The sequence below is a fragment of the Varanus komodoensis genome, unplaced genomic scaffold (assembly GCF_004798865.1).
Source record: "Varanus komodoensis strain SLA01 unplaced genomic scaffold, ASM479886v1 scaffold1, whole genome shotgun sequence".
In the NCBI taxonomy this organism is placed as follows: Eukaryota; Metazoa; Chordata; class Lepidosauria; order Squamata; family Varanidae; genus Varanus; species Varanus komodoensis.
This window is the reverse complement of record NW_025335268.1, coordinates 7,249,167-7,272,928: the sequence shown is the minus strand read 5'-3', so window position 1 is coordinate 7,272,928 and position 23,762 is coordinate 7,249,167. Positions and strand designations below refer to the sequence as shown.

The window sequence follows — 23,762 nt, the reverse complement described above, 5'->3', positions numbered from 1 at the left end:
GCTCATAGAAGAGTTTTCTATTCACTGGTTCCAGTTCAGAAACAAAGTTATTTCCATTAGTTTCTTAATTTGCTTTAGGAATTATCCTCATCATCATCTCTATACTGTCCTGTAGCCAGAGCTTTGGGGCAGTTCACAATAATCCATAAAATAAAACAATAAAATGCAATCAAAATTGTAAAATCAAGGGAGAAACTAAAACATACAACAAATAATAACCCTGTAAATAGTGCCTTGGATGGGTAACCTTCCCAACCCCTGGGTAGCCAAGTAAATCTTTAAAAATCTTTGCATATAGAGCTATCTTATCTTGCCACCATAATGATGACAATTTTGGTACTAGGAGGGCTATTTCATACATGATGTCCAGCACAGAAAGAGGCCTCCCACTTTTGCTACCCTCCAAGCTCTCTCAGATTTGGCACTCAGAGGGGAAGGTTCCAGAGGTTTGAGCATAGTGTCAAAGTAGATTGTTAATGCTACTGTTGACTCCGCATTGTGCTAGCAGCGGATCTCAGTGGTGCAATGGAACTAGCAGAAGCACTGCAGCAGTATTGAATACTGCCCATAGTGATCTGCAGTTCAAGGAAAAGAGTAAAAAAATTCCTACTGAGAGCTGAAGTAGCTATTCTGATTCCACTATATTCTGTAGCTATTGATTGCTTTTGTTCAGAATTGCTTATATACAGGAGAAATTAAACCTATCAGTGTGCAGTAGCATACAAACTGACTATACTTGAAAGAACTATTAAAGATAGAATCAGGAAGCTCATAGAGGGAAAAACCCTGCTGAACAAAATCAACATGACTTCCACAAGGGAAAGTCTTGTCTCATTAACCTATTAGAGTTCTTGGAGAGTAGCAATACACATATAAACAGGGGCAATCTAGTAGACATTGTTTACTTGGACTTCCAGAAGGTTTTTGACAAAGTTCGACACCAAAAGCTCCTGAGCAAACTAAGCAGTCATGGAATAAAAAGGGTGGGGGAGTCCTTCCTCTTAGGAATCACTAACTGGTTACCGAACAAAAGACAGAAAGTGGGAATAAATGGCAATTTCTCCCAGTAGAGAGATGTCACCAGTGGAGTCAATATAGCACATCTACTTCAGTGTAAGCAGGTGTAGAGTAATGCATATTGGGACAAAAAAAAAATAAATCCCAACTTCAAGTATACACTAATGGGATCTGAATTAGCAGTGACTGAGCAAGAAATGGAACTTGGAGTAGTGGTAAACAATTTTATGAAAATGTCAGCTCAGTGCTCAGTTGCTGTGAAGAAGGCAAACTGTATATATTAACTGTATATTAACCTTATATGATATTAAATTTATATTAAGTGTGAAAATGTTCACTAAAAATATAAGGCTGTGTATAATAGAAAGTGGTTTAAACATTATATGGGATATATAAAATACCCAACTGAAACCACAGAATAAAACAGATCAGACAAGTAATCAAGTAATTTGATTTTCTCATTTCCCTAAAATATACTGAATATGTTAGGAAACGGGCAAATCCTAAATGGCCCAGGTCCATCATTCCAGTAGTAAATGTGTTCTTTCATGAATAAGCCATAAAAAGTGGTCATGTTTAGAATCCCTTCAAACTGCAATACATACATACAGGTTACATGGAACACAGCCTATTCAGTCACAGTCCCTTCCATGTGGCATTGAACTCCTTCTTGAAATTCATTTCAGGTCACCTGTACTATAAAATTTGTATTATAATGTATTGAAGACTGCTTAATAATTGGTTCTGAATTATTAAACTGTTTTAAAGTACAACAAATTAATTGTTTAATTCCTCTTTTATCTTCTTGAAACCATGTACTAGCTATTTAAAACACATGGGAGAAGCATCTTTAATTTTATGAAACATTTTTTAGATTTATCAGCGTGTTGGTTTATCTTTTATTTGAGCTAACTTGCCTGCTCTTGCTTTGACATATGGATTGTACTACTTAGCACAGCAGATATTTGGTGGCTAATGATTTAAAAGTTTCATTCAGGTAAGTCAGTACAGAGGGATATCTATGTTGATACCAGTATATACATTTCAGAGTATCGGATCCTTTAATCAGGATTTCAAGTAAATCTATTAAATATCCCAGAGCAAGAAACATTTGTTTATATCCACATAGTAAAACATCATAAAGTGCACTTGAATCATAACTGTACATTTTCATCTGTTTAGGTGGTAATAAATTGTGCCATTCCAAAAGGATTGAAGTACAACCAAGCAACACAGACATTTCACCAGTGGCGGGATGCTAGACAAGTGTATGGACTCAATTTTGGCAGCAAGGAAGATGCCAATGTCTTCGCAAGTGCCATGATGCATGCCTTAGAAGTGTTAAATTCACAAGACTCTGGTAAGGCTACTGTCAGCTTCCAAATAAAGTCAGTTAGTTTGACTTTATTTCAGTTACTTACTAGTATAGTAAAATTATTGAATCCGTATTTTAACTTATTGCACATTCTTACCTTGAATTAGCCAGAACGTTATGCTGCATATGAATCTTCTGAATGTAGATTCAAACATTGATATTTGTGTTTAGTACAGTGAAGAGTTAACAAATTGTGTATATACAGTCATGAGTATTGTATTAGCCTTCATGAGTATTGTAGAATGGATAATTGATTTTATTTGGGAACAGACTGCAGCAAGAATCCAGGCAGCATTTCCGGAATTTGTGGTTGTTAAGCTTCTCAGGTGGAATGAAATAAGAACCCTTTAAAGAATGCATAGGTCAAACTGCAGCATGGATCTACCAATATTTTGGGAGGAGCCTGGTTCTTATTATTTTAATAATGATTGTTCACTAGCATTCCAGTAGGTCTTTGAAGGAACTTTAAGCTCTTATTTTCAGAACAATTAGATGTGGTGCTGTTTGGGTTGTCAAAAGCAGAGCATTATCTCCAGCTCATCTAGTAAGTGTTTTTCCTTTTTTGTCTTTGAAAAAACAAATGTGAAAGTTTAAACATGATGACAAATGGCAAAGTAATTATAGCAATTCTAGTTTAAATGAGTTTTCCCAAAAGTTATTAAAACTTTGGTATAGTTCACAAATCTTTATACCACCATACAGTTTTTTAGCCTTTTAAAGAAACTAAGTTTTGTTGCTGCAGTGCAGCTAACTATTTGAAATGTCTGCTCATTGAATAGCTACTTTAAAAAGTAAGATTTCACTCATGAGAAATTGATTTCTGTCCAAAAAAAGTATTTGACTTTTTAGCCATTCTGCAAATACCAACTGGGAGAGCTTCTGTAGTACTTACTAACACTGTTAATACTTAATTGTACTCTTGACAGTTTTAAACAGATTCTTTTAAAACTATGGTATGCCAAACAGTTAGTGCTTAAATAGCAGGATTGGGAAGAAGGTAGAATTTTTTGACATAAACTAGATGTCAGTTGTGAAAGCAGCTTTCACTGGTGGATAAAGACTGTTCTGTTAAATTGCTGCATCTTGCTGTACTGATGTTGTTTTTCCCTTCTAGTGGAAATACAGTCTGCAGCTGTTCTTGAATGAATGTGTTTGATTATTGCCTTCATAATTTTCTGTGTAACCTCAAAAACATTATGCCAACATTATATTGCTTTGGCAAAAATGATATATTTTCTTGAATGTATGCATAACCATTTATATACATACAATACAGTGGTTGTATATCTTTTTTGTAAGAACTGCCAGGTCATAGGTATATTTTTGCTTTGTTAGAGTTTTTAGCAGCTTGCATCTTACCTCTTTCTATATTGTTCAAGCTAGTAGTTCAGATTCATGATGAAAGTAGTAACATGCCAGATAGTTTATTTCTGCTGTTAAAAGGAAAAACAAATGGCTTCTTAACAACTAAAATAAGCTGGAGTAACAGATGAACACACAATCAACTAGAATGTTATAAAGAATGTAGCAATTTAAAATCTAATAGAATACTACTGTTGAATTTTATTAAAAACATATGAAGCTTAGTGTAGTTCAGGGAATTTTCTTTAGGGTGACTTAAGAGTCTAGGTTCCCATTAGATAATTCAGAGAAACTTGTCCCAAGATTGAAATTGGGAGTCTGAACCCTGAGCACCTTTCCCTGGCATCACAGCCTCTGCAGAAAAAACTGCACCATCTGCAGCACCAGAATTGCACTATGACAGGCTTTTAGGGGTAAGTAGGAGATACTCCATCAGCGTACACTGTCTTGGCAGTGCCTCTGTCTTTTCTTCTTACTCTCTGAGGTCAAATACTTAAAAGAGCTGAAATTGACCCTCTTAAGTTTTTGGCATGGCAGGAGCAGGGTAGAGGTCTCCACACTTTTCTCAAATGCATAGGATGCCCATAATCCTCCCAGTTCAGAGGGCTATGGGCAGTCTCACTTGATTGTGCTATTCAACTTTAAAAACTGAGCAGATATAATTTTGATAGCCATGCAGATGCAGCACTTTCAAGCCCTTAGTCATGGTTGCTGTTGAGAGCTAGGTTTCCCCATTTGCCCTTTCAAAACAACTGACCATTATTTGGTAAAAGCTCTTTATTCTCCATTGTACATCCAGCAAAGCATAATCAGCAAAGAAAGTCTCTGAGCACTCACAGAACAGTTCCGTTGAACCTGCATTAGAAATGATCTCCAAGGACACCCTTTTCAGTATTTCTGGCTCCCACCCTTCTGAAGGGCACCTTTTGAGACAGCCTCTTAATTGTATGTTACCATTCTGGTTGGCTAGCCCTTGTCTCCTGACCCTGCATAATGGGATTAAGGATTGTATCTGGCTTCTGTTCCATGTTCCTTCTTGGCAGTTACACTGTAGCTATTCTCAGGGTCTGCCTGAACACCTGGAGAAGGTGGCCTTGAGATAGGCCCTTTTGCCTTTTCCATCTCGAATTCTGGAGGCTGTTTCCCAGAGCTCCTCCCCCTCCCCCTCTGAAGAGTCTGAGTCTCCCTGGACTTGAAATTTTTAACAAGAACTGCCTCTTTCATTCCCAACAGTTAAAGGATTACAAATACAAGAATTTTAATGCAGACAAGTTCATTCTTATCCAAGACGTATGCTGTCCTGTTTCTAAATTCTAATTTGAGAGAATCTTGTTTGGTGCTAATTGTGGTCTCAGCCACAATTAAAAGATCAGGACCAATATAAAAATGGTCGCCCATGTCTATGTTTCCTAATTGAATATAATTAACACTCTGCAGTGGAGTAGGCAACTTGTGGTGCTGCAGGTGTTTTGGCCTACAACTATCATCATTTGTCACCATTGGCTATGTTAGCTAGGACTGATGGAAGTTGCAGGCAAAACATCTGAAATGGTGCAAGTTAGCTGTTCAGGTTTTCTGAAGGAACAGTGACAGAAACTTGAACTGTAAATGAGGTTAATAAACTAAGGCTACAGTTCTGGAACTAAGCCACACTGAATTCAATAAAGAGCATGTACAGGATTATGTTGAAAACCAGCTTTTTAATTCAGAAAAGGGATTTGCCAAACTTGTTGATAACTGAAGCTTAATTTTGGTATATTTTGTAACCTGATAATTTTATATGAAATCCAACAATCAAATGATGTTTAAATAGAATATGGTTCTCATTCAGTTAGAAGTAAAGCATAAGGGTACCCACTACATTCTTTTCTTGATTTGAATAATGTTTTACACAGAACTAAATTATTTTTTCTTTCTAGAATGTAAATTAATTTGACCAAATAACATAGAAATCCATGCCTGTAAAACAAATGAGCAGTGCTGTTCATATCTTGAATAATCTTAATTTTGTATCCCTAAGCAATCATTCACATTCTAGATAGAAAATCCTTCTGAATTGATCCTATCTTGAAATAATTTTCCTGAGTCAGCATAGACTGTTTAACACATGTGTTACTGTTTCTTTGCTATGTTATGCCACTTGAATGATCTTAAATAGATTGTAAAGTTAATGGAGCTACATAGCCTGCTTAATCAGCTGAAACAGAGTGAGTTTTTGCCTACTGAGGAAAGCAGTTCTCAGAAACAGCTGGAAAGGTGCTTTCCTTTTCAAAAAGTTCAGACTACAGCATCTCCAATCTCTTAAAATATTGATCATATTGTGATAGGTAATAAAATGAACAAATTATTTGATGTTGAGAAAACACATCAGAGAGATCATTGTTAAGGTCAAAGAATTGCAATGAGACAATTAAAAGCATTCTGGGACAAGGGCACTTAAAAATATCTGTGAGTGGTGAAGAAGATTTTTCTATAACAAGTCAAGAGCTAGATAAAGAAACTGCTTTGCTATGTTTGAATGCACTACACATACTCCTACTTCAGAGGCTGAGTTTAAAATGAATGGGAAAGATATAAAGATGGTGTGGAAAATCACTTTTTGATGGGCAGAATGTGAATGACAACCAAACAATGGATTGTGATACCATCTGAGACTGATTTCATCAAGGCTTCCTTTTAAACTGGGATTTTTAAAATTCCTGGGTGTGGCTGGGTGGGCAAATTCCTGGGTGTGGTTGGGGGAGGGTGGTTTGACAGAGGCATATTATAATTTCATATGTATATGGGAAACTGGAATAAACACCTGGGAAGATTATTCTGGGAATAATCACCTGCTCCCTTTGTATGAGGAAAAAACTGGCTAGCAGTTGAACAGGGAATCCAAAGGAAAAGGGTTAAGGAGACGCTGTTTAGTCATCAGCTGAAACCTGATAGTTTAAAAGATTAGATGAAATGTGCTGTGATGTTTATTCAAGTGGCTTGATTAGCTGTTGAATACAGACCTGATGGTAACTCATATTCCCTCAGTGAAGGAACATTTAGTGATTGGTTCTGGCTCAGTTTTTAAGTAGTACTTCAATATACTCTTATTTGTGACTGAAGCTAGTGTTTTATATTGAAACATTTCATATTTTAAAGCATATATAAGTGAAATATTTTTGAGTATATGTGTGTGTGTAAATTCTATAGAGCTAAAATTTTATTTTTTAAATGAAATTTATATATAAACTGGATGCATGAATTATGATTATTTGTTTTGGTTTGGAGTGTATAATAGATTGACAGCAAAGATAATTTGGGGAAAATGTGAAATGAGAAATGGATCCTAAATAGTGTTATAATACTTGGATTAGAACAAGTAGTAAGAAAACATGGGAGGGTCACAAGTAGAAGATACTGCCATCTGGTACCCTCTGTAAACTTTCTGATGGATTCCCTGGTTTCAGTTTCCCAGACTCCATTCTGTGTTGCAGTGGCCTAGAGTCCAAGTTTCTTGGCAAGTGTGCTCAGTTTTTGCAGATACTTGCCAGGAATTGAGTCCTATGCGCTGCACAAGCAGTGTCATTCTTTTGCACTACCACTGCTATCTTGCTAGGAACAGCGGTTGGTGCACTCCTTTACTCCTCCCCTCTTTCACATCCTGCAGCCACTCCTGACAAGGAAGGTTGCCATTTGTGCAATTGTGGGTCCACAAGAATCTGTTGACTTCCTCTTGGCTTGGCTCACTTTGCAGGGCCAGGCCAAGTACAAGAGGAACTCCGCAGATTCTGGAGGGAAAGATTCCAAAAGTGTTTGTCCCTACCCTATTGAAAACCATTTAGCTTGTATCTGTCCTTTTGAAATCTTTACAAGTCAAATAATAGGATGATTGAGTAAATTTTGATTTACAAAGAACAGCCACTGCAGTTATATAAACATTTCTAAATGCATTTACTGTTGGAGGATTTCTGAAATGCATATAATAGCCAACAATCTATAATAGTAGGTTGATGTGGATATCATGATGGAAAACATAATTGATGTGTAAAAGAGTTTTTGTTCCAAATCCAAAAGCTTCTACCTATTCTGTAATTGGATTCACTGTCCTTGGGAGTGGGTACATTTTTGGCCAGACTAGAAAGAAAGTCATGAGATGGAAATTTGATAAAACACCTCTGATTTCCTGAATGCTTCCTAAACCATATAGCTTTCAGTCTTAATATCTGAGTGTTTCAGGCTTTGTCCTTGTTTTGCCCCATCACTGCACCATGTGGAGTGATGCATGGATGGTGTGATAAAGATATATCAAGCCCAGACATTATAATCATCTTTTGAGGTCCTTTTTCAGATTATCTTCCTTTCAGATATGAACTATGAATATTATGCAGGTGGCACCCCAGTTGTGGCACCCCAGTTGTGGAAAACATTGTAAAGGGTCTTGTCTAATGCTATGTAACTGACAACAGTATCTGACAGCCATTCAGGGCACTGGATTAGAGGTCATATTTATGGTTCTCCTTTTCCAAATGATGTATATGGGAGAAAGCTAATAATGTTTATATGAATAACATGCAGACTCATGTTATTCATATGGATGGATTCCACAGCTTACAAAAGTGAACAAAGTACTTTCTTCTTTTCTTTTTTTACTGTAGTAGATTAAAAAAAATAGTAAAGCTAGAAGGAGGCTTTAAGGATCAAAATTACCCTACGGGACACACATTTTCTATAATGTGTTCCTAGTGTTCATGATTACACTTATACATCAGCCTGACACTGTCATGTGAGCATGGCCATAATGAGTTACTCAGTAGTTAAGCAACCCTCAGTTATTAGTGGGGCTATGAGAGGTTTGTTTAAACCGACCACGATGGTGGGGTTTACATGACAAGGAACTACCTGTGATTGCCCATAACAGAGGTTGTGTATTCAACCAGTTTGGTATGGTTAAATAACACACAATGTGTCAACTGTGCCATGAAAATCAGGCCTTTTTCTACTGCACAGTTGAACAAACCATGCTTGCGTGATGGATTCTTTTCTTCCACATGCTCTGTGCCTTGCCAGCATTGTAGTACTTGCATGTCGCTTATAATTTATTTAACCTATCTGTATGTCCCGTCTGTTGCCTGGCAAAGCAACTAATTGCAAACTTAGTTCTGAATTCACACATAACCCATGGTTTAAACAAACCAGATTCCACTGGCCAACAACCCACAGGCTCTCTTTCTGGGTTGTCTTAACTAATTACAGTTTATAGGTGTGTCTTCTGATGTTGGTTTAAAATAGATTTTTATCTATTCAACCAAGCGCATGGGCTAATGTTTCCAGAGTAGTTTGAATTAAAATGAGCCGCCCTGAGGCTTTGTTGCGATGGGGGCAGCATAGAAATGTTATTAAAAATAAAAATAAAATAAAATTCAGATCTCTCTCTGTGTGTGCATCTTTTGGCTATTTTTGAACCAAAAAGGTCCTTAAGGTTATGTAGTCACATATATTCCAACTGTCAGTATTTTTCAGCAGAGCTAGATGAAAAGCGTATTTTTGAGAAACTGAAAGAAAAAAATAATTTATTAAACCCACATTCATAATGGAAGTCTGCATGAGACAGCCTTGATACAATTAATGTTATACAGTTCTTCGTCGTGGCCTCTGTGCATCACACATATGGGTTCTGCGCCTGCGCAGTGCCTTTGGCCGGAAGATTAACAGCTAACGGTTTTTTGGCGGGGACTCTGCTCCCCCTCCCCCCTAGCAGTATATAAGGAGCAGAGTGACCGCCATTTTCAGTCTTTGCGACCGCCGTTCGCTGTGCCTCGTGCCGCTTCGCTCTCGCTAAGATTTATCACTTACCTCGTTCCTTGTTCGAAAATCTTGCCCTTTCTCTTACAAGTTGTATTCCTTGCTCTTGTTGTTACTACTTCACTTATATTTCTTAACGTGCACTATTTTTTCTTCTTCTTATCGTTCCTAAAAAAAAAAATTACTTTCCCGCTTTACTATCTTCTTCTCTTCAAATTTCTACGATGGCGCAAAGGGCGGCGTTCCGCAAATGCGGAAAATGCGGCTCGAAAATGCCCGCAGCAGATCCGCATGATCTGTGCCTCCTTTGTTTAGGGGAGGGGCACAGAACCGATAAGTGCGGCCATTGTTTGGCCTTCTCAAAACAGGCGAGGAAAAAGAGAGAGAACTGCCTTTGAAAACTCCTATGGGATCAGGCCCTTCTCCAATCTGACCGCCTGGTGGCTAAGTCCACTGTTGTGGCCCCACCTGAAGGCCGTCCAACTTCGGCTGAGTTGCTGCAATGCCCGGCCTCCTCCATTGCTCCGCCTTTACGCTCCTCTCAGGAAGGCGCACATGCTATGGCCGACCAGCCTGTTTTCCTGCCGAGGAAACAAAAGGAGAAAAGAAAGCACGGTGATTCAGATAAACACCCTGTGCTTAAGAGGGCCAAGAAGGACAAGACGAGCAAACCGGCTAAAAAGCCGAGGAACCCTGAGCAGGCAAAACAACGCCATTCAGACTCAGTCTCGTCTTTGATCCCGATACCGGTCTCGGAACCGACTCCCTCGGTACCGAACATCCAGGAGGCTATGAGGGTCACCCCACCGGCTTCACCACGCCGGCTGGCTGTCGAACCCGTCATGGAATTGAGGAGGGGCTCCATCTCTGATGGGGAAATAAGAGACTCTCCACCTAGAGCTCGATCACCAACCCCAATGCCGTTGGTACAGATGGATACTGATATTGCCATCTCCCCTCCAAAAAGCCGTAGGAGCCGTTCCTCGGATGCGAGATCTGACGATTGGTATCAATCCAGATACTCCTCCGCTCCGAGACGAGCAGAGTACGACTCTGCAGGCTGTTTCCCGACCAGGGAACGATCCTCGCCACCAGCCCACCGGGAGCGTTTCCATTCGACTCCCAGAGATGCCCCAAATGCCCCATCTAGAGAACGTGGCAGATCGGGGTCATCGGCTGAATCTTCCTCCAATGTGTCCCCCCCTTACTGGATGGAATCTGAAGAGTCTGAGGCTGATTCAACCTCACCGGATGCGGCAGTTACGTCACAGGGACCGGGATCACCTGATGAACCCTATATGTCATTCAACGATCTCATGGCCAGATTAGTGAGATCGCTTGATATACAAACCCATCACCAGCCGGGACCGAGCACGGCCCGCTTTCATGATGTTGTTAGAGGCGAGCTATCCACATCCATTGCCTTGCCGCTTATTACAACTTTAAGACAGGCAATGACCCAACCATGGGACCTCCCAGCTCAGCCGCAACCGACTTCATGGAAATATGAGTCCATGTATCGGGTGCGAGAGGAAGACATCCCGTTTCTCCTCCGCTACCCAAAACCAAATTCGGTTGTGGTGGAATCATCGCAGGGTCGGGAGGCCCGTGGATATACCTCGCCTAGAGATAAGGAGGGCAGAAAGGTTGATTCCCTTGCCCGTCGAGTCTACGCAGCATCGGGCCTAGGATTAAGGATCTCTAATTATGAGGCCACCCTGGCGCGTTACCAATATTTTTTGATGCAACGCCTAGATGCCATCATAGATACGATGCCAGGAAACCAAGGTGAACTTGCAAAAACCTTTGTTAAAGAAGCGATGCAAGTCGCTGTGCAACAGCTTTCCACTGCAAGGCACCACGTAGACTCGGATTCAAGGTCGCTGGTCGGGGCCATTTCCCTCTGCAGACACGCCTGGTTGCGTAATTGCAACTTCCCTGAAGAAATGAAGCGGAGAATTGAAGAAATGCCGTTCGACGGATCCGGTCTCTTCCACGCAAGAACGGACAGTAAACTGAAGAAGAGTCACGAGTCCCGCATGACCGCTCGTCGTATGGAGCTAAAATCTTTACCTAGACGTGAGTGGTCATGGTCACGCCCGCAATACCGTTCGCAATTTCCGCTTCGGCAACAACAACAGCAACAACGTCACCAGCGCCGCAGGCAGCAACCACCCCAACGCTTCCAACAGGGCCGCCGTAGATTTGCTACGGACAGGCGACAGCGTTGGCATTATGAGCGAACCGTTCCTCTCCTCCCATCTTTACCCTTCCCCCTCTCATTTGGGGATCGACTGAAGAGTCGACTCTCCATTTGGGAGTCAATCACATCTGATGGATGGGTATTATCTATCATCCAGCACGGATATGGAATCGAATTCGATGTTGTGCCATCTCCGAGTCCTATTCGATATACTACGCCTTCTTTGGTGCTTTTACACGAGATTCAACAACTTCTCATTAAGGGAGCTATTCGTCGCCTCTCGTTATCGGAAGGACTCCATGGATTCTATTCCAGATACTTTATGGTTCCGAAACGTGATGGAGGTCTTAGACCAATACTGGACTTGAGAGCTCTTAATAAATTCATTACACCAAAGAAGTTTCGGATGACCATGCTTCAAAGTATTCTTCCGCTGCTGGGGAGAGGGGATTGGTTCGCTTCATTAGATCTAAAGGACGCTTATTTCCATATTTCAATACACCCAAGTTATAGGCGTTTCCTACGCTTTGCGGTAGACCAGAAAGTTTATGAATTCAACGTTCTACCATTTGGATTGGCCACGGCACCAAGGGTTTTCACGAAGTGTATGGCCCCTGTGTGTGCACACCTCCGGCTGTGCGGGATTCGAATTTACCCGTACCTTGACGATTGGTTGCTTGTTGCCGATACGGAAGCTGCACTGGCGTCTGCTATTGAACTTACATGCGCTCTGTTGCACGACCTTGGACTTTGCATTAACCGACGGAAATCTTCCCTTGTCCCTACGCAGGTGATCGATTTTATCGGAGCTCGACTGGATTCGAGGTCGGCAAGAGCCTTCCTTCCTCGAGACAGACGATATGCGATCGTTCATCGCATTGCCCGAATTCGGCAAGCAAGAACAGTTTCTGCCCGATCTATTCAAAGCCTTTTGGGGCACATGTCTGCTGCCATCGCTGTGGTCCCTCATGCCAAACTACGGCTACGCCCCCTTCAACTGTTATTCAACAAACTGTTTCGACCACAAATAGACCCTCCTACCAAACGAATCCGACTACCGGCTTCAGTTCTCCACTCCCTGCTATGGTGGACGGACTCAGCCAATTTAACCATCGGCGTTCCATTTCAACCTCGGTACCCCACAGTAACCCTAGGTACCGATGCGTCACTGCTGGGATGGGGGGCCACCTGCTCCAATCTAAGTACCCAAGGGAGATGGAGCCATCGGGACGGCAGGAATCATATCAACTTTCTGGAACTCCTTGCCGTTTTCAAAGCACTGCAAGCTTTCGAGGATCTGCTCCTCCATCAGATCGTTCAGGTGACCTCCGACAATGTGGCGACGGTCTTTTATTTAAACAAACAAGGAGGAACCCGATCCCGGAAGCTAGCACGTCTCGCCATGCAGATTTGGGACTGGTGTATACCCAGAGGTATCACTATTCTAGCAGTTCACCTTGCGGGCACCGACAACACGGAAGCCGATCTTCTGAGCAGACACATGTCACGCTCCCACGAATGGGAGTTAGACCGTCGGGTTCGAAACAGGTTATTTCACCGATGGGGTCGACCAGACATCGACCTGTTTGCCACTCAAGGGAACAGAGTGTGCAGGACCTATTGCTCCAGAGCGGGAGTGGGTCAGGACTCCCTGGGCGACGCTTTCATGATTCCATGGACAGGAGTGATTTTTTACGCTTTTCCCCCGATCCCACTTATCATGAGAGTGCTTGCAAAGATTATTCACGAAGGAGCTACAGGAATACTGATCACTCCATGGTGGCCACGACAGCCGTGGTTCCCAACTCTCCTTCAAGTTTCCAGGGAGGATTTTCTTCAACTCCCTCTTCTCCCGTATCTAATCACCCAGAAGGAAGGCACAGTTCGTCACCCAGACTTGCAATCCCTGAAACTGACCGCATGGCGGATACGGTGACCCGGGGCGATGCATCGATATCGGCACCGCCTACTATTCCAACTACGCATGCCCAGCAGAGCCTGCACCCAGATCTGCAGTATATTCTTGAATCTGCTCTACGACCATCTACCAGGAAGTCGTACGCAGCAAAATGGAAAAGATTTTCTAACTTAGCCAATGTACACTCTTTTCCAGCCTCCTCAGCCTCCGTCTCACAGATACTTCAGTTCCTTTTTGAACTGTATCAGTCTGGACTTAAACCTTCATCTATAAAGGTTTATATAGCAGCGCTCTCCCACTACAGGAGCTATACATGGTTTCTCCCTTTTTACTCAACCTCTAATAAAAAGATTTTTGAGAGGCTTAAATAATCTGAATCCCACTGTAAAATCCCTAATGCCTACATGGAGTCTCTCGGTGGTTCTACATGCACTAACTCGATCACCGTTCGAGCCCATGGCGACAATTGATTTACGCCTTGTTTCTTGGAAGACAGCCTTCCTCGTGGCAGTGACTTCAGCACGTAGATCCTCTGAACTATGCGCTCTTCGAGTGGATCCCCCTTTTCTAAATTTTCACAAGGAAAAGGTGGTTCTTCGCATGGATCCGTCTTTTCTGCCGAAGGTTGCTACCTCTTTCCATATGCAACAGGAAATTGTGTTACCGGCGTTTTTTCCGGTCCCATCGAATCCAATAGAAAGATCTTTACATATGCTGGACGTCCGCCGCTGCTTAGCCTTCTATAGATCCAGGACTGAATCCTTTCGGCATTCAAATAGACTCTTTGTGAAGTATTCGGAGTGCGACAGGGGTTCTCCAGTTACCTCTCAGCGCCTTTCGAAATGGATAGTTAATACAATTGTCCTAGCTTATCAGCTCGCCAAGTTGGATTTACCGTCTACTCCAACAGGCCACTCCACAAGAGCTGTCGCTGCCTCTTCAGCCTTTGCATCGGGAGTTCCGATAGAGGACGTGTGCAAGGCGTCCATTTGGTCTACCCCGTGCACCTTTGCCAAACACTATCGGCTAGATGTCCGTGCCTGACAGGATTGCTCTTTTGCTGTACTTTCCCGCTTTACTAGCTGTACTTTCGTCTGTCCTTCGATAATGACACCTCCCTCCTCCGGTTGGGGTAAGCTTGTTATTTTACCCATATGTGTGATGCACAGAGGCCACGACGAAGAAAAGCAGGTTGCTTACCTGTAACTGATGTTCTTCGAGTGGCCATCTGTGCAGTCACACAACCCACCGTCCGACCCCTCTTGGTGTCATGGGTGGTTCGATTATTTTTACTTAAATATTATAATCTCTCCTATAGCTCGTACCGCTATTTTTACCCTTCTTGTACTAATGTGCAATGTTATAAGGAACCGAATGTCGGTCTTTCAAAGACTGAAAATGGCGGTCACTCTGCTCCTTATATACTGCTAGGGGGGAGGGGGAGCAGAGTCCCCGCCAAAAAACCGTTAGCTGTTAATCTTCCGGCCAAAGGCACTGCGCAGGCGCAGAACCCATATGTGTGACTGCACAGATGGCCACTCAAAGAACATCAGTTACAGGTAAGCAACCTGCTTTTATCAACAAGTCTGCCTCTCTGATTATGAACAGTTTTCCAGAGGTGCAGGGCAAAAAAGATGTTTCCTGTATGATCAACTTCTAGCAGGGTAGTCATTTAATGTTCTTAAGACAGCAGACCTTAATTAGCACAGTCACTCAAAACAAAGTAAGTCATTTTAATTAGAAGATTTGTTTAAAATTATTTGGCCACTTAGTATGGTCTTCTGGGAAAACACAGCATTAACTAATGGAGGCAATTGCGTAAAATACGAAGTGCTCTTATTTGTCTTCCAAAGGGAAATTTGCAACAAAATTATGGAACCTCAATAATATTTCTCTGTCTTTTGATTGATGTGGATGTGGGACCAGCTAACACTGTTTTATTCAGCAGTACTTTGAATTTAGCTGCCCTCTTAGGCAGGAATAACAATGGAATTCTAATCCTACTATGCAGTGTAATAGCTGGCATTACTTTGTTGGTCAACTATATTCTGTGCAAAATTGTCTTTCTTGAGTGAGAGCCAGTTTTTCCCCCCACCTCTTTTTGGGGTTGCCTGCTACAGTGTCAATAACTGTATTCTGTGATTGATACATCATCAGCGCTCTATTCAACTAATCACTAAGATCAACTAACCACTCAGGGCTAAGCTAGCTGATCTGATTGGGAATTTGAGGATGGAATTTTTTTTTACAGTTTCTTCTGCTTGTTTACACAAAGAATGTCTTTCCTGAGTGGATAGCAGCTGTGGGAGACAGTTTTCATTGGCTCACAATATGGATGAAAGTATCCCCTGCACAGATACCACACTGCTTGAACCTGATCCACACTGCTTTAAAAAAACCCAAATAAAGTAAATATGCAGTGATGTGAAGCAGAAAATCTTCCACTGGTATTTTTTAGCTGTGGAAATTTTTCTATTTCATAAAATCTATAATAACAATGAAAGGATGTGAGTTGTAAATGCAATATTAGCCAAGCTTGACTATTTAAAAGTTAAATATATAGCATATGATTCCAGGCACAATTTAAGGTGCTGGTTTGGCCTTACAGGGATTGGGACTGCAATATCTACCAGAGGGCCTTTCCCAACTGCAATCACTACACTCAACCTCTGGGGTTTTTCCCTGAGTGCCAATTCTGAGGGAAGCTTGGAGGATGGCAACAAGAGGGAGGCCTTTCCCTGTATCCCCCCTCCCCCATCTTTGGGACAGCCCTCCCTGCTGTGGCCCACCAGGTGGCAAGCTTGCCATCTTTTTGGTGCCTGTTTAAGACAGCCCTTATGCTGAGGCCTGAAATCTGAAGGGAATTATTCAGATGATTTTTTTCTTTTGATTTTTTATTTTTAAAAGCTATTTAAAATTCATCTAATGTGGTTTTGCTTTTGTTATATTTGGATTGTATTTTACTATTTTGTTTTGTACACTGTTGTAAACTGCCTGGAGAGCTTCAATTATGTGGTGGTATTGAAATGAAATGAAGACGACAACAGCGATGAAGAAATAACACATATGTCTTATTGTGACATTGAACTAATCTGTATAGCAAAACTGAAGGACCTCAAGCAACCTTATTGACAGAGAGCCAAACTCTGTTAAAATGGATGAGTGGCTGTCAGCCTATCATGTAGAATTGTTTGCATTGCTAAAATCAGTGTGTCCACATTTTTCCATACCTTTAGTGTTTCCTCCTTACATTTAAACAATGTAAAGGAAGTAAATTTTATTATTTTGTCACTTTCTGTAAGTATTTCAATTTAAAATCTTCCTAGTGTAATCTTTTTATCACATTGTACTGTACTTTAATTTCCCCACCTCAAATATTTTGATCAAATACTGGGAGTATGTTTTTTTAGCATTGTTTGTTGAATACTTTTAAAACAAACATGCTACACTAGATCCGCTTTCTAGGACAGGAGTCCCCAACCATTATTGGGCTGGTGGGTTATTTGAAATTTTAAGAGAAAATTGTGGACACTCACACAAAATGGCTGTTGAATGATCATTCACTGAGTCACTGCCATCATGTTTGTCACTAATTACAAAACACCCATTTCCAAGAAGGTAAAGTGGTGAAGCTAAAAGGGAAGGAACTTGCTGAATTAAGTGCAAGGCAGAGATAAGATCTGGGTGTTTTGGGTTCCAGAGCATAAAACCATTCATTTAATCCCACTATTTTCTCCTCCAGTACACATTTGAGAAAGTAAACTATTGATGTCAGTGAAAGACGCAGCACACAGTTCTCTTCTCTCCACTCCCTCTTAACCATTCAAGATATTCCCTATGATTCCTTCGCTTACCCTTCTGTTTATTTCTGTTTGGCAGGGCATGCTTCCAGAAAGTACTTGCTGCAGCCACTCAGTATTTTTATTTTATTTCCTCAAGAGGCTCAGAGGTATTCTTGGAAATAAAAATTGTGCTGGAGGACAACATTTTATTATGCAGCTGCCAGCTTCCCAGATTTTTGTTTCTATCTTTGTTTTAAGGGTCAGAAAATGTCTCCATGCCAAAAAAATAAAAAAATTAAAAAAAAATCCTATGCAAGCCACTCTGTTTAAGTTAGCCTGGAAATTTCTGTAAATGTTTACCATTCAAATTATTTTTGAAAACTCCCATCACTGAAAACATATAATTGCATTTTGTATATCATCTAGCTTGATCCATAATCCTGGCTTGATGTTTTCAGAAGTTGCATATCATCTGAGGTATAAAATCACTGTGCCTTTGTATTCACTTTTTTGGCTAGCTTTAACAACCTTCCTCAAAGAATCATGCTTGGGAGCAACCGTTTCTTATCAGCAGAAGCTAGCCATGTCATAGCAGCCACAAGGGCAATAACTTCCTCAGATTACCTGCACAAGATGCTTACTGCTCTTTTGGGACAATCACACCACCCTCTCCTGTTTCTAGTAGAAAAGACAGATTTTTTAAAAATTCTGAATAAACATTTAGCTGAATATATATGTCAAGTACATGAGAAAAAAATGTTTTAAAAAGCTTATAGGAGGAAAGGATGAAACAGACCTGACCTCACAAGAGGAAAGCCCACGCAGGCTACTTATGCTGATTTGGAAGTAAATGCTATTAAATTTGGTGGAATTTGTTTTTGAGAACATGTATTGGATTGAGTTGCAAGCTACCACATAGCGCATGACCTGCCATTTGACACACTGCAGCTGGTGATTCATTTTGAATTGTTGATAACATATTACAGAGAAATGGTTTTTCTTGCATACCTTTAACTAAATCATTTGCTAGGCTTTTAAATCAGTATAAGGGGATTTTTCAGAATAAATCCATGAAGCAGGCGAAAAAAGCATCTTTCTTCAAGTTGTTATTGGAATTGACTATTCAGTAGTGAGCCGTAGTGTGGGGTTAAAGGGGTAAAAATTAAGGATGGACAACATGGTTTGATTTCACTCATTTTCCAAAGTTCATTCTGTCTCAGTTGGCATTTTTTCTTCTTAAAGTCCTCACAAAATATGTACATATTTCTGTGTGCATTTCTCCAAGTGTACAAGCAATGTTTACATTTTTCCAATATGCAGGTAACTTCTCCTCAGATAAAGTGCTTTTGTTTCTGCCTATCTGAAATATAAACATTTTCTGTACTACATGCATTTTTGATGTGCAATTCTTGATTAGAATCTTCAAAAAATGTGAATATTGAGGTTTAACTGTTTTCCAGTTTGACTATGGATGCATATAGTGTGAATGTGTTACACTTCTATAAATAGGTAAGCTAAACAAATTATTTCCATCCCTACTATGTGTACTTAAAACTTATTGAATTAGAAAAGAGGTCATTTCAGTGGGAGGGGAGACTGGAGAAGCCAGGATATATGCTCTCCCAGGATACAAGCTTTTTCAGTCTCTTCTTCCATCTGCTTCCAATGCACCCCAGGTAGGACAAAAAAGCTCATCTAGTGCGAAATACAAGGTAGGACAGAGAGGCAAAACCTCTCACTCTGCCTGATCTCCTACTCTGCTTGGGCTGATCATAAACCTCCATGTTTGGGGGCTTATGATCACTGGGGGTGCAACCCATAAGACTGTGCCCTGAAGGAATTACTGTTAGTCTAGATAGTGATACATTGGGTAATAAATGTTATTGTCTCAAGAGCAGACTGTCTTCATGTTGGGCTTGTATTGATTTGCGTGTAGGACTGTATCTGTTTCTTTTGTTAGAGCATAAGAAAAACGTGCTAGCTCAGACCAGTGGTCATCCAGTCCAGCACTCTGCCTACACAGCAGCAAACAAGCTGTCCACAGGTTCCCTCAAGCAGAATAGATACAAGAGTTTTGCCTGCCCAAGCTCCTTGGTAGTTGGTATATGCAGGCATACTTCTTCTGGTAATGAAAGTAGTAGCCATTGATAACTTCTTCCTCCATGGATTTGTCCAGTTCACTTTTAAAACCATCCAGAAGGGTGACTATCACTACATCCAGTGGCAATGAATTTAACTGTATGTTGTGTGACAAAGTCCATTTATCTTTCCTAAATCTCCAACCAATCAGTTTCATGGAGCAATCCTGGCTTCTAGTATTACTCTGCACCATGCATAGTTTTAAACACCTCTGGCATGTCTCCCGTTACTTGCCTTTTCCTTAAGCTAAACAGTCCCAGTAGTTGTGACAGCTACTGGGAGCTGCTTTAGACCCTTGCTCATTTTCATTGTACTTCTCTGCACATTTTCCACAATGTTCTTTTTCCAGGTAGACAACCAGAACTGTACCCAGCATCTGTTCTACATCCTCTGTTGTAAAGACAGATTTTTTTTAAAAAAAATTCAGCTTTTCTGCAATAGCCTTATTCCACTTTAGCGTATCTTTAATTCTGTTATTATCCAATTGGCCAACTGCCTTTCTTGTTTCTTTCTTCTCATATACTTAAAATTATTTATTGTTGGCCTTGACATTGTTAAGAGATATGCTTTTCAAAACATTTACAGTATATCACAGAAGTGAGTACACCCCTCACATTTTGTAAATATTATATCTTTCCATGTGACAACCCTGAAGAAGTGATGCTTTGCTACAATGTAAAGTAGTGAGTATACAGCTTGTATAACAGTGTAAATTTGCTGTCCCTTCAAAAATAACTCAACACACAGCCATTAATGTCTAAACCGCTGGCAACAAAAATGAGTACACCCCTAAGTGAAACTGTCCAAATTGGGCCCAAAGTGTCAATATTTTGTGTGGCCACGATATTTTCCAGCACTGCCTTAACCCTTTTGGGCATGGAGTTCACCAGAGCTTCACAGGTTGCCACTGGAGTCCTCTTCCACTCCTCCATGATGACATCACGGAGCTGGTGGATATTAGAGACCTTGCGCTCCTCCACCTTCCGTTTCAGGATGCCCCACAGATGCTCTATAGGGTTTAGGTCTGGAGACATGCTTGGCCAGTCCATCACCTTTACCCTCAGCTTCTTTAGCAAGGCAGTGATCGTCTTGGAAGTGTGTTTGGGGTCATTATCATGTTGGAATACTGCCCTGTGGCCCAGTCTCCGAAGGGAGGGGATCATGCTCGGCTTCATATGTGACAGTACATGATAGCATTCATGGTTCCCTCAATGAACTGTAGCTGCCCAGTGCCGGCAGCACTCATGCAGCCCCAGACCATGACACTCCCACCACCATGCTTGACTGTAGGCAAGACACATTTGCCTTTGTACTCCTCACCTGGTTATCGCCACACACGCTTGACACCATCTGAACCAAATAAGTTTATCTTGGTCTCATCAGACCACAGGACATGGTTCCAGTAATCCATGTCCTTACTCTGCGTGCCTTCAGTAAACTGTTTGCGGGCTTTCTTGTACATCATCTTTAGAAGAGGCTTCCTTTTGGGACGACAGTCCTGCAGACCAATTTGATGCAGTGTGCAGCGTATGGTCTGAGCACTGACAGACTGACCCACCACCCCTTCAACTTCTGCAGCAATGCTGGCAGCACTCATACATCTATTTCCCAAAGCCAACCTCTGGATATGACGCTGAGTACATGTACTCAACTTCTTTGGTCAATCATGGCAAGGCCTGTTCTGAGTGGAACCTGTCCTGTTAAACTGCTGTATGCTCTTGGCCACCATGCCGCAGCTCAGTTTCAGGGTCTTGGCAATCTTCTTATAGCCTAGGCCATCTTTATGTAGAGCAACAATTCTTTTTTTCAGATCCTCAGAGAGTTCTTTGCCATGAGGTGCCATGTTGAACTTCCAGTGACCAGTATGAGAGAGTGAGAGCAATAACACCAAATTTAACACACCTGCTCCCCATTCACACCTGAGACCTTGTAACGCTAATGAGTCACATGACACCGGGGAGGGAAAATGGCTAATAATGCCCAGTTTGGACAGTTTCACTTAGGGGTGTGCTCACTTTTGTTGCCAGCGGTTTAGACATTAATGGCTGTGTGTTGAATTATTTTTGAAGGGACAGCAAATTTACACTGTTATACAAACTGTATACTCACTACTTTACATTGTAGCAAAGTGTCATTTCTTCAGGGTTGTCACATGAAAAGATATAATAAAATATTTACAAAATGTGAGGGGTGTACTCACTTTTGTAATATACTGTATTTGTTTTATTGTTTGCTTGAGTCTTCCATGTGCAAGCTTGTGCTCCCTTTTGCTTTCCTGATTTGGGCAATATTTCCATACATTGAAGGAAAAAGAAACATTTCTTGTGCTTTTAGGGTTCTGTTTAAGTAATTGAACTCATCTCTTGCCTCCCCAAAAAATCATGCTTAACATTTGGAAGCATATACAATCTATGAATATTTATGAAATACATTCATGGTGAAAAACAACATGCAGAACTCCTTGTATTAATTTAATTGTATAGGATTTTGTAATAACTGGAAAGGCAACATTGTGAATGGAAGAATGTTTATAAATTGATTTGGACTTTACAAATGACTTCTGCATAAAAAGTGTGCAACTTATTTTTTCCTAGGTCCAACGTTGCCTCGACAAAATGCCCAACTTCCTCCACAAGTGCAAAATGGCCCATCACAGGAAGATTTAGAAATCCAGAGGAGGTTAGTATGACTTTACAAACAATAGCATTACAATTATGATTAAGAAAATATGCATTTGGTTTTATTAAGTAGCAAAGCTCTTCATTTTTCACTGGAAACTACAGCTCAGTCTCTCTCTCTGTCTCTCTCTCTCTCTCTCTCTCTGTGTTGTGTGTTGAATCTTTACTGAAAAAGTTATTTGTACGATTTGCAAAGAAGTGTTCATCCATTTTTGCTGACTTCAGTAACCAAGCCAGCACTTGTGATACAAAGACCCTATCCTTCTCCTTGGGACTGCAGGTGGCGCAGTGGTTTAAACCGCTGTGCTGCTGGGCTGGTTGATCGAAAGGTCGCCAGTTCGAATGTGCGCAACGGGGTGAGTTCCTGTTGCTCTGTCCCAGCTCCTGCCAACCTTGCAGTTCAAAAGCATGCAAATGCAAGTAGATAAAAAGGTACCACTTCGGTGGGCAGGTAACAGCATTCCGTGCACTTCGGTGTTTAGTCATGCCGGCCACATGATCATGGAGACTGTCTGTGGACAAACGCTGGCTCCCTCGGCTAGGCAACGGAGATGAGCACCGCCCCCTAGAGTCAGGCATGATTGGACTTAATGTCAGGGGGAAACTTTTACCTTTTTTTACACATTACACCTAAATGTGAATAATATCAAACTTGCTGGAACTACTCAGGGGTTTAGGTTCTAAGAGCCCAATGCCTGAATAACTGAGTCCAGCTTCCTCTTCACTTTGGAGCTGGAGATGGCAGGTAAATATCCATCATAGTTGCATTGCCCCCTGAAGCCCAACTTGACTGTGCACACTCTAAACTGGAAAGAAGCATTAGTTTCTTTTTGTAGCTCCTTTCAAAAAGTTACAGAGCATATGGTAAAAGTGGTAAGCGAAACTGTTGAAGTCTTTTGCTTCCTTTAAAAAAAACCCTATTTTTTTCACCTTCACCTTCAAGATGTCACACTCAGAAAAACCAAAGCTAGTAAGCTAACACTTTCAACACACCAGTTTTCTACAGTTATAAAGTTAAGTTGTCCTGTACTGCTTTAATATGTGGGTTTGATTTTCTCCTGTCTGCCCATGCCCCCCACCCCATAATTCAAGGGAGCTTTCAAAAACAGTTATGCTGTTCAAGGCAAAAGACTAAAGGTCCTACTGGGTACATCTAAAAATGCCTTAGGATTGTGGCTTGAGATCTAACTCAGGGTGACAGCCATTCTGAATTTGGTATTTCCATGGAAATGACATGGGGATGGGAGTAAATATGACTGGTACAGGGATCTTCCACAGAATTCTGAAGAAATTGATATTTTTAAATTAAGTCTGCAAAGTACATCTAATTTTAACTCCAGCTTGAAGCTTATTTCCTTGTGTGCTTTCAATCTTTCTCTTCCTTTCCCTCTGTCCCCATTGATTGAATTTCTGATATGAAACTATTCAGAGATAGTGAAAATGATTTAAAACAAAATGCTTTAGCAATGCTAAGTTTCATCAATTAAAAAATAGTCAGTCCTTTAGA

The 23,762-nt window shown here is 41.1% G+C and overlaps 1 protein-coding gene across 3 annotated transcripts in view; it reads left to right on the top strand.

Moving 5' to 3' along the window:
- The window catches only part of ENAH (ENAH actin regulator), a 116,511-nt gene that overhangs the window by 55,156 nt on the left and 37,593 nt on the right, over window positions 1–23,762 (top strand). For all 3 annotated transcript variants that reach the window (XM_044434300.1, XM_044434206.1, XM_044434124.1), the window contains exons 3-4: window positions 2,200–2,377; window positions 22,172–22,256. In XM_044434300.1, coding sequence (XP_044290235.1) covers window positions 2,200–2,377; window positions 22,172–22,256 — 263 coding nt within the window. The remainder of the gene's footprint in view (window positions 1–2,199; window positions 2,378–22,171; window positions 22,257–23,762) is intronic.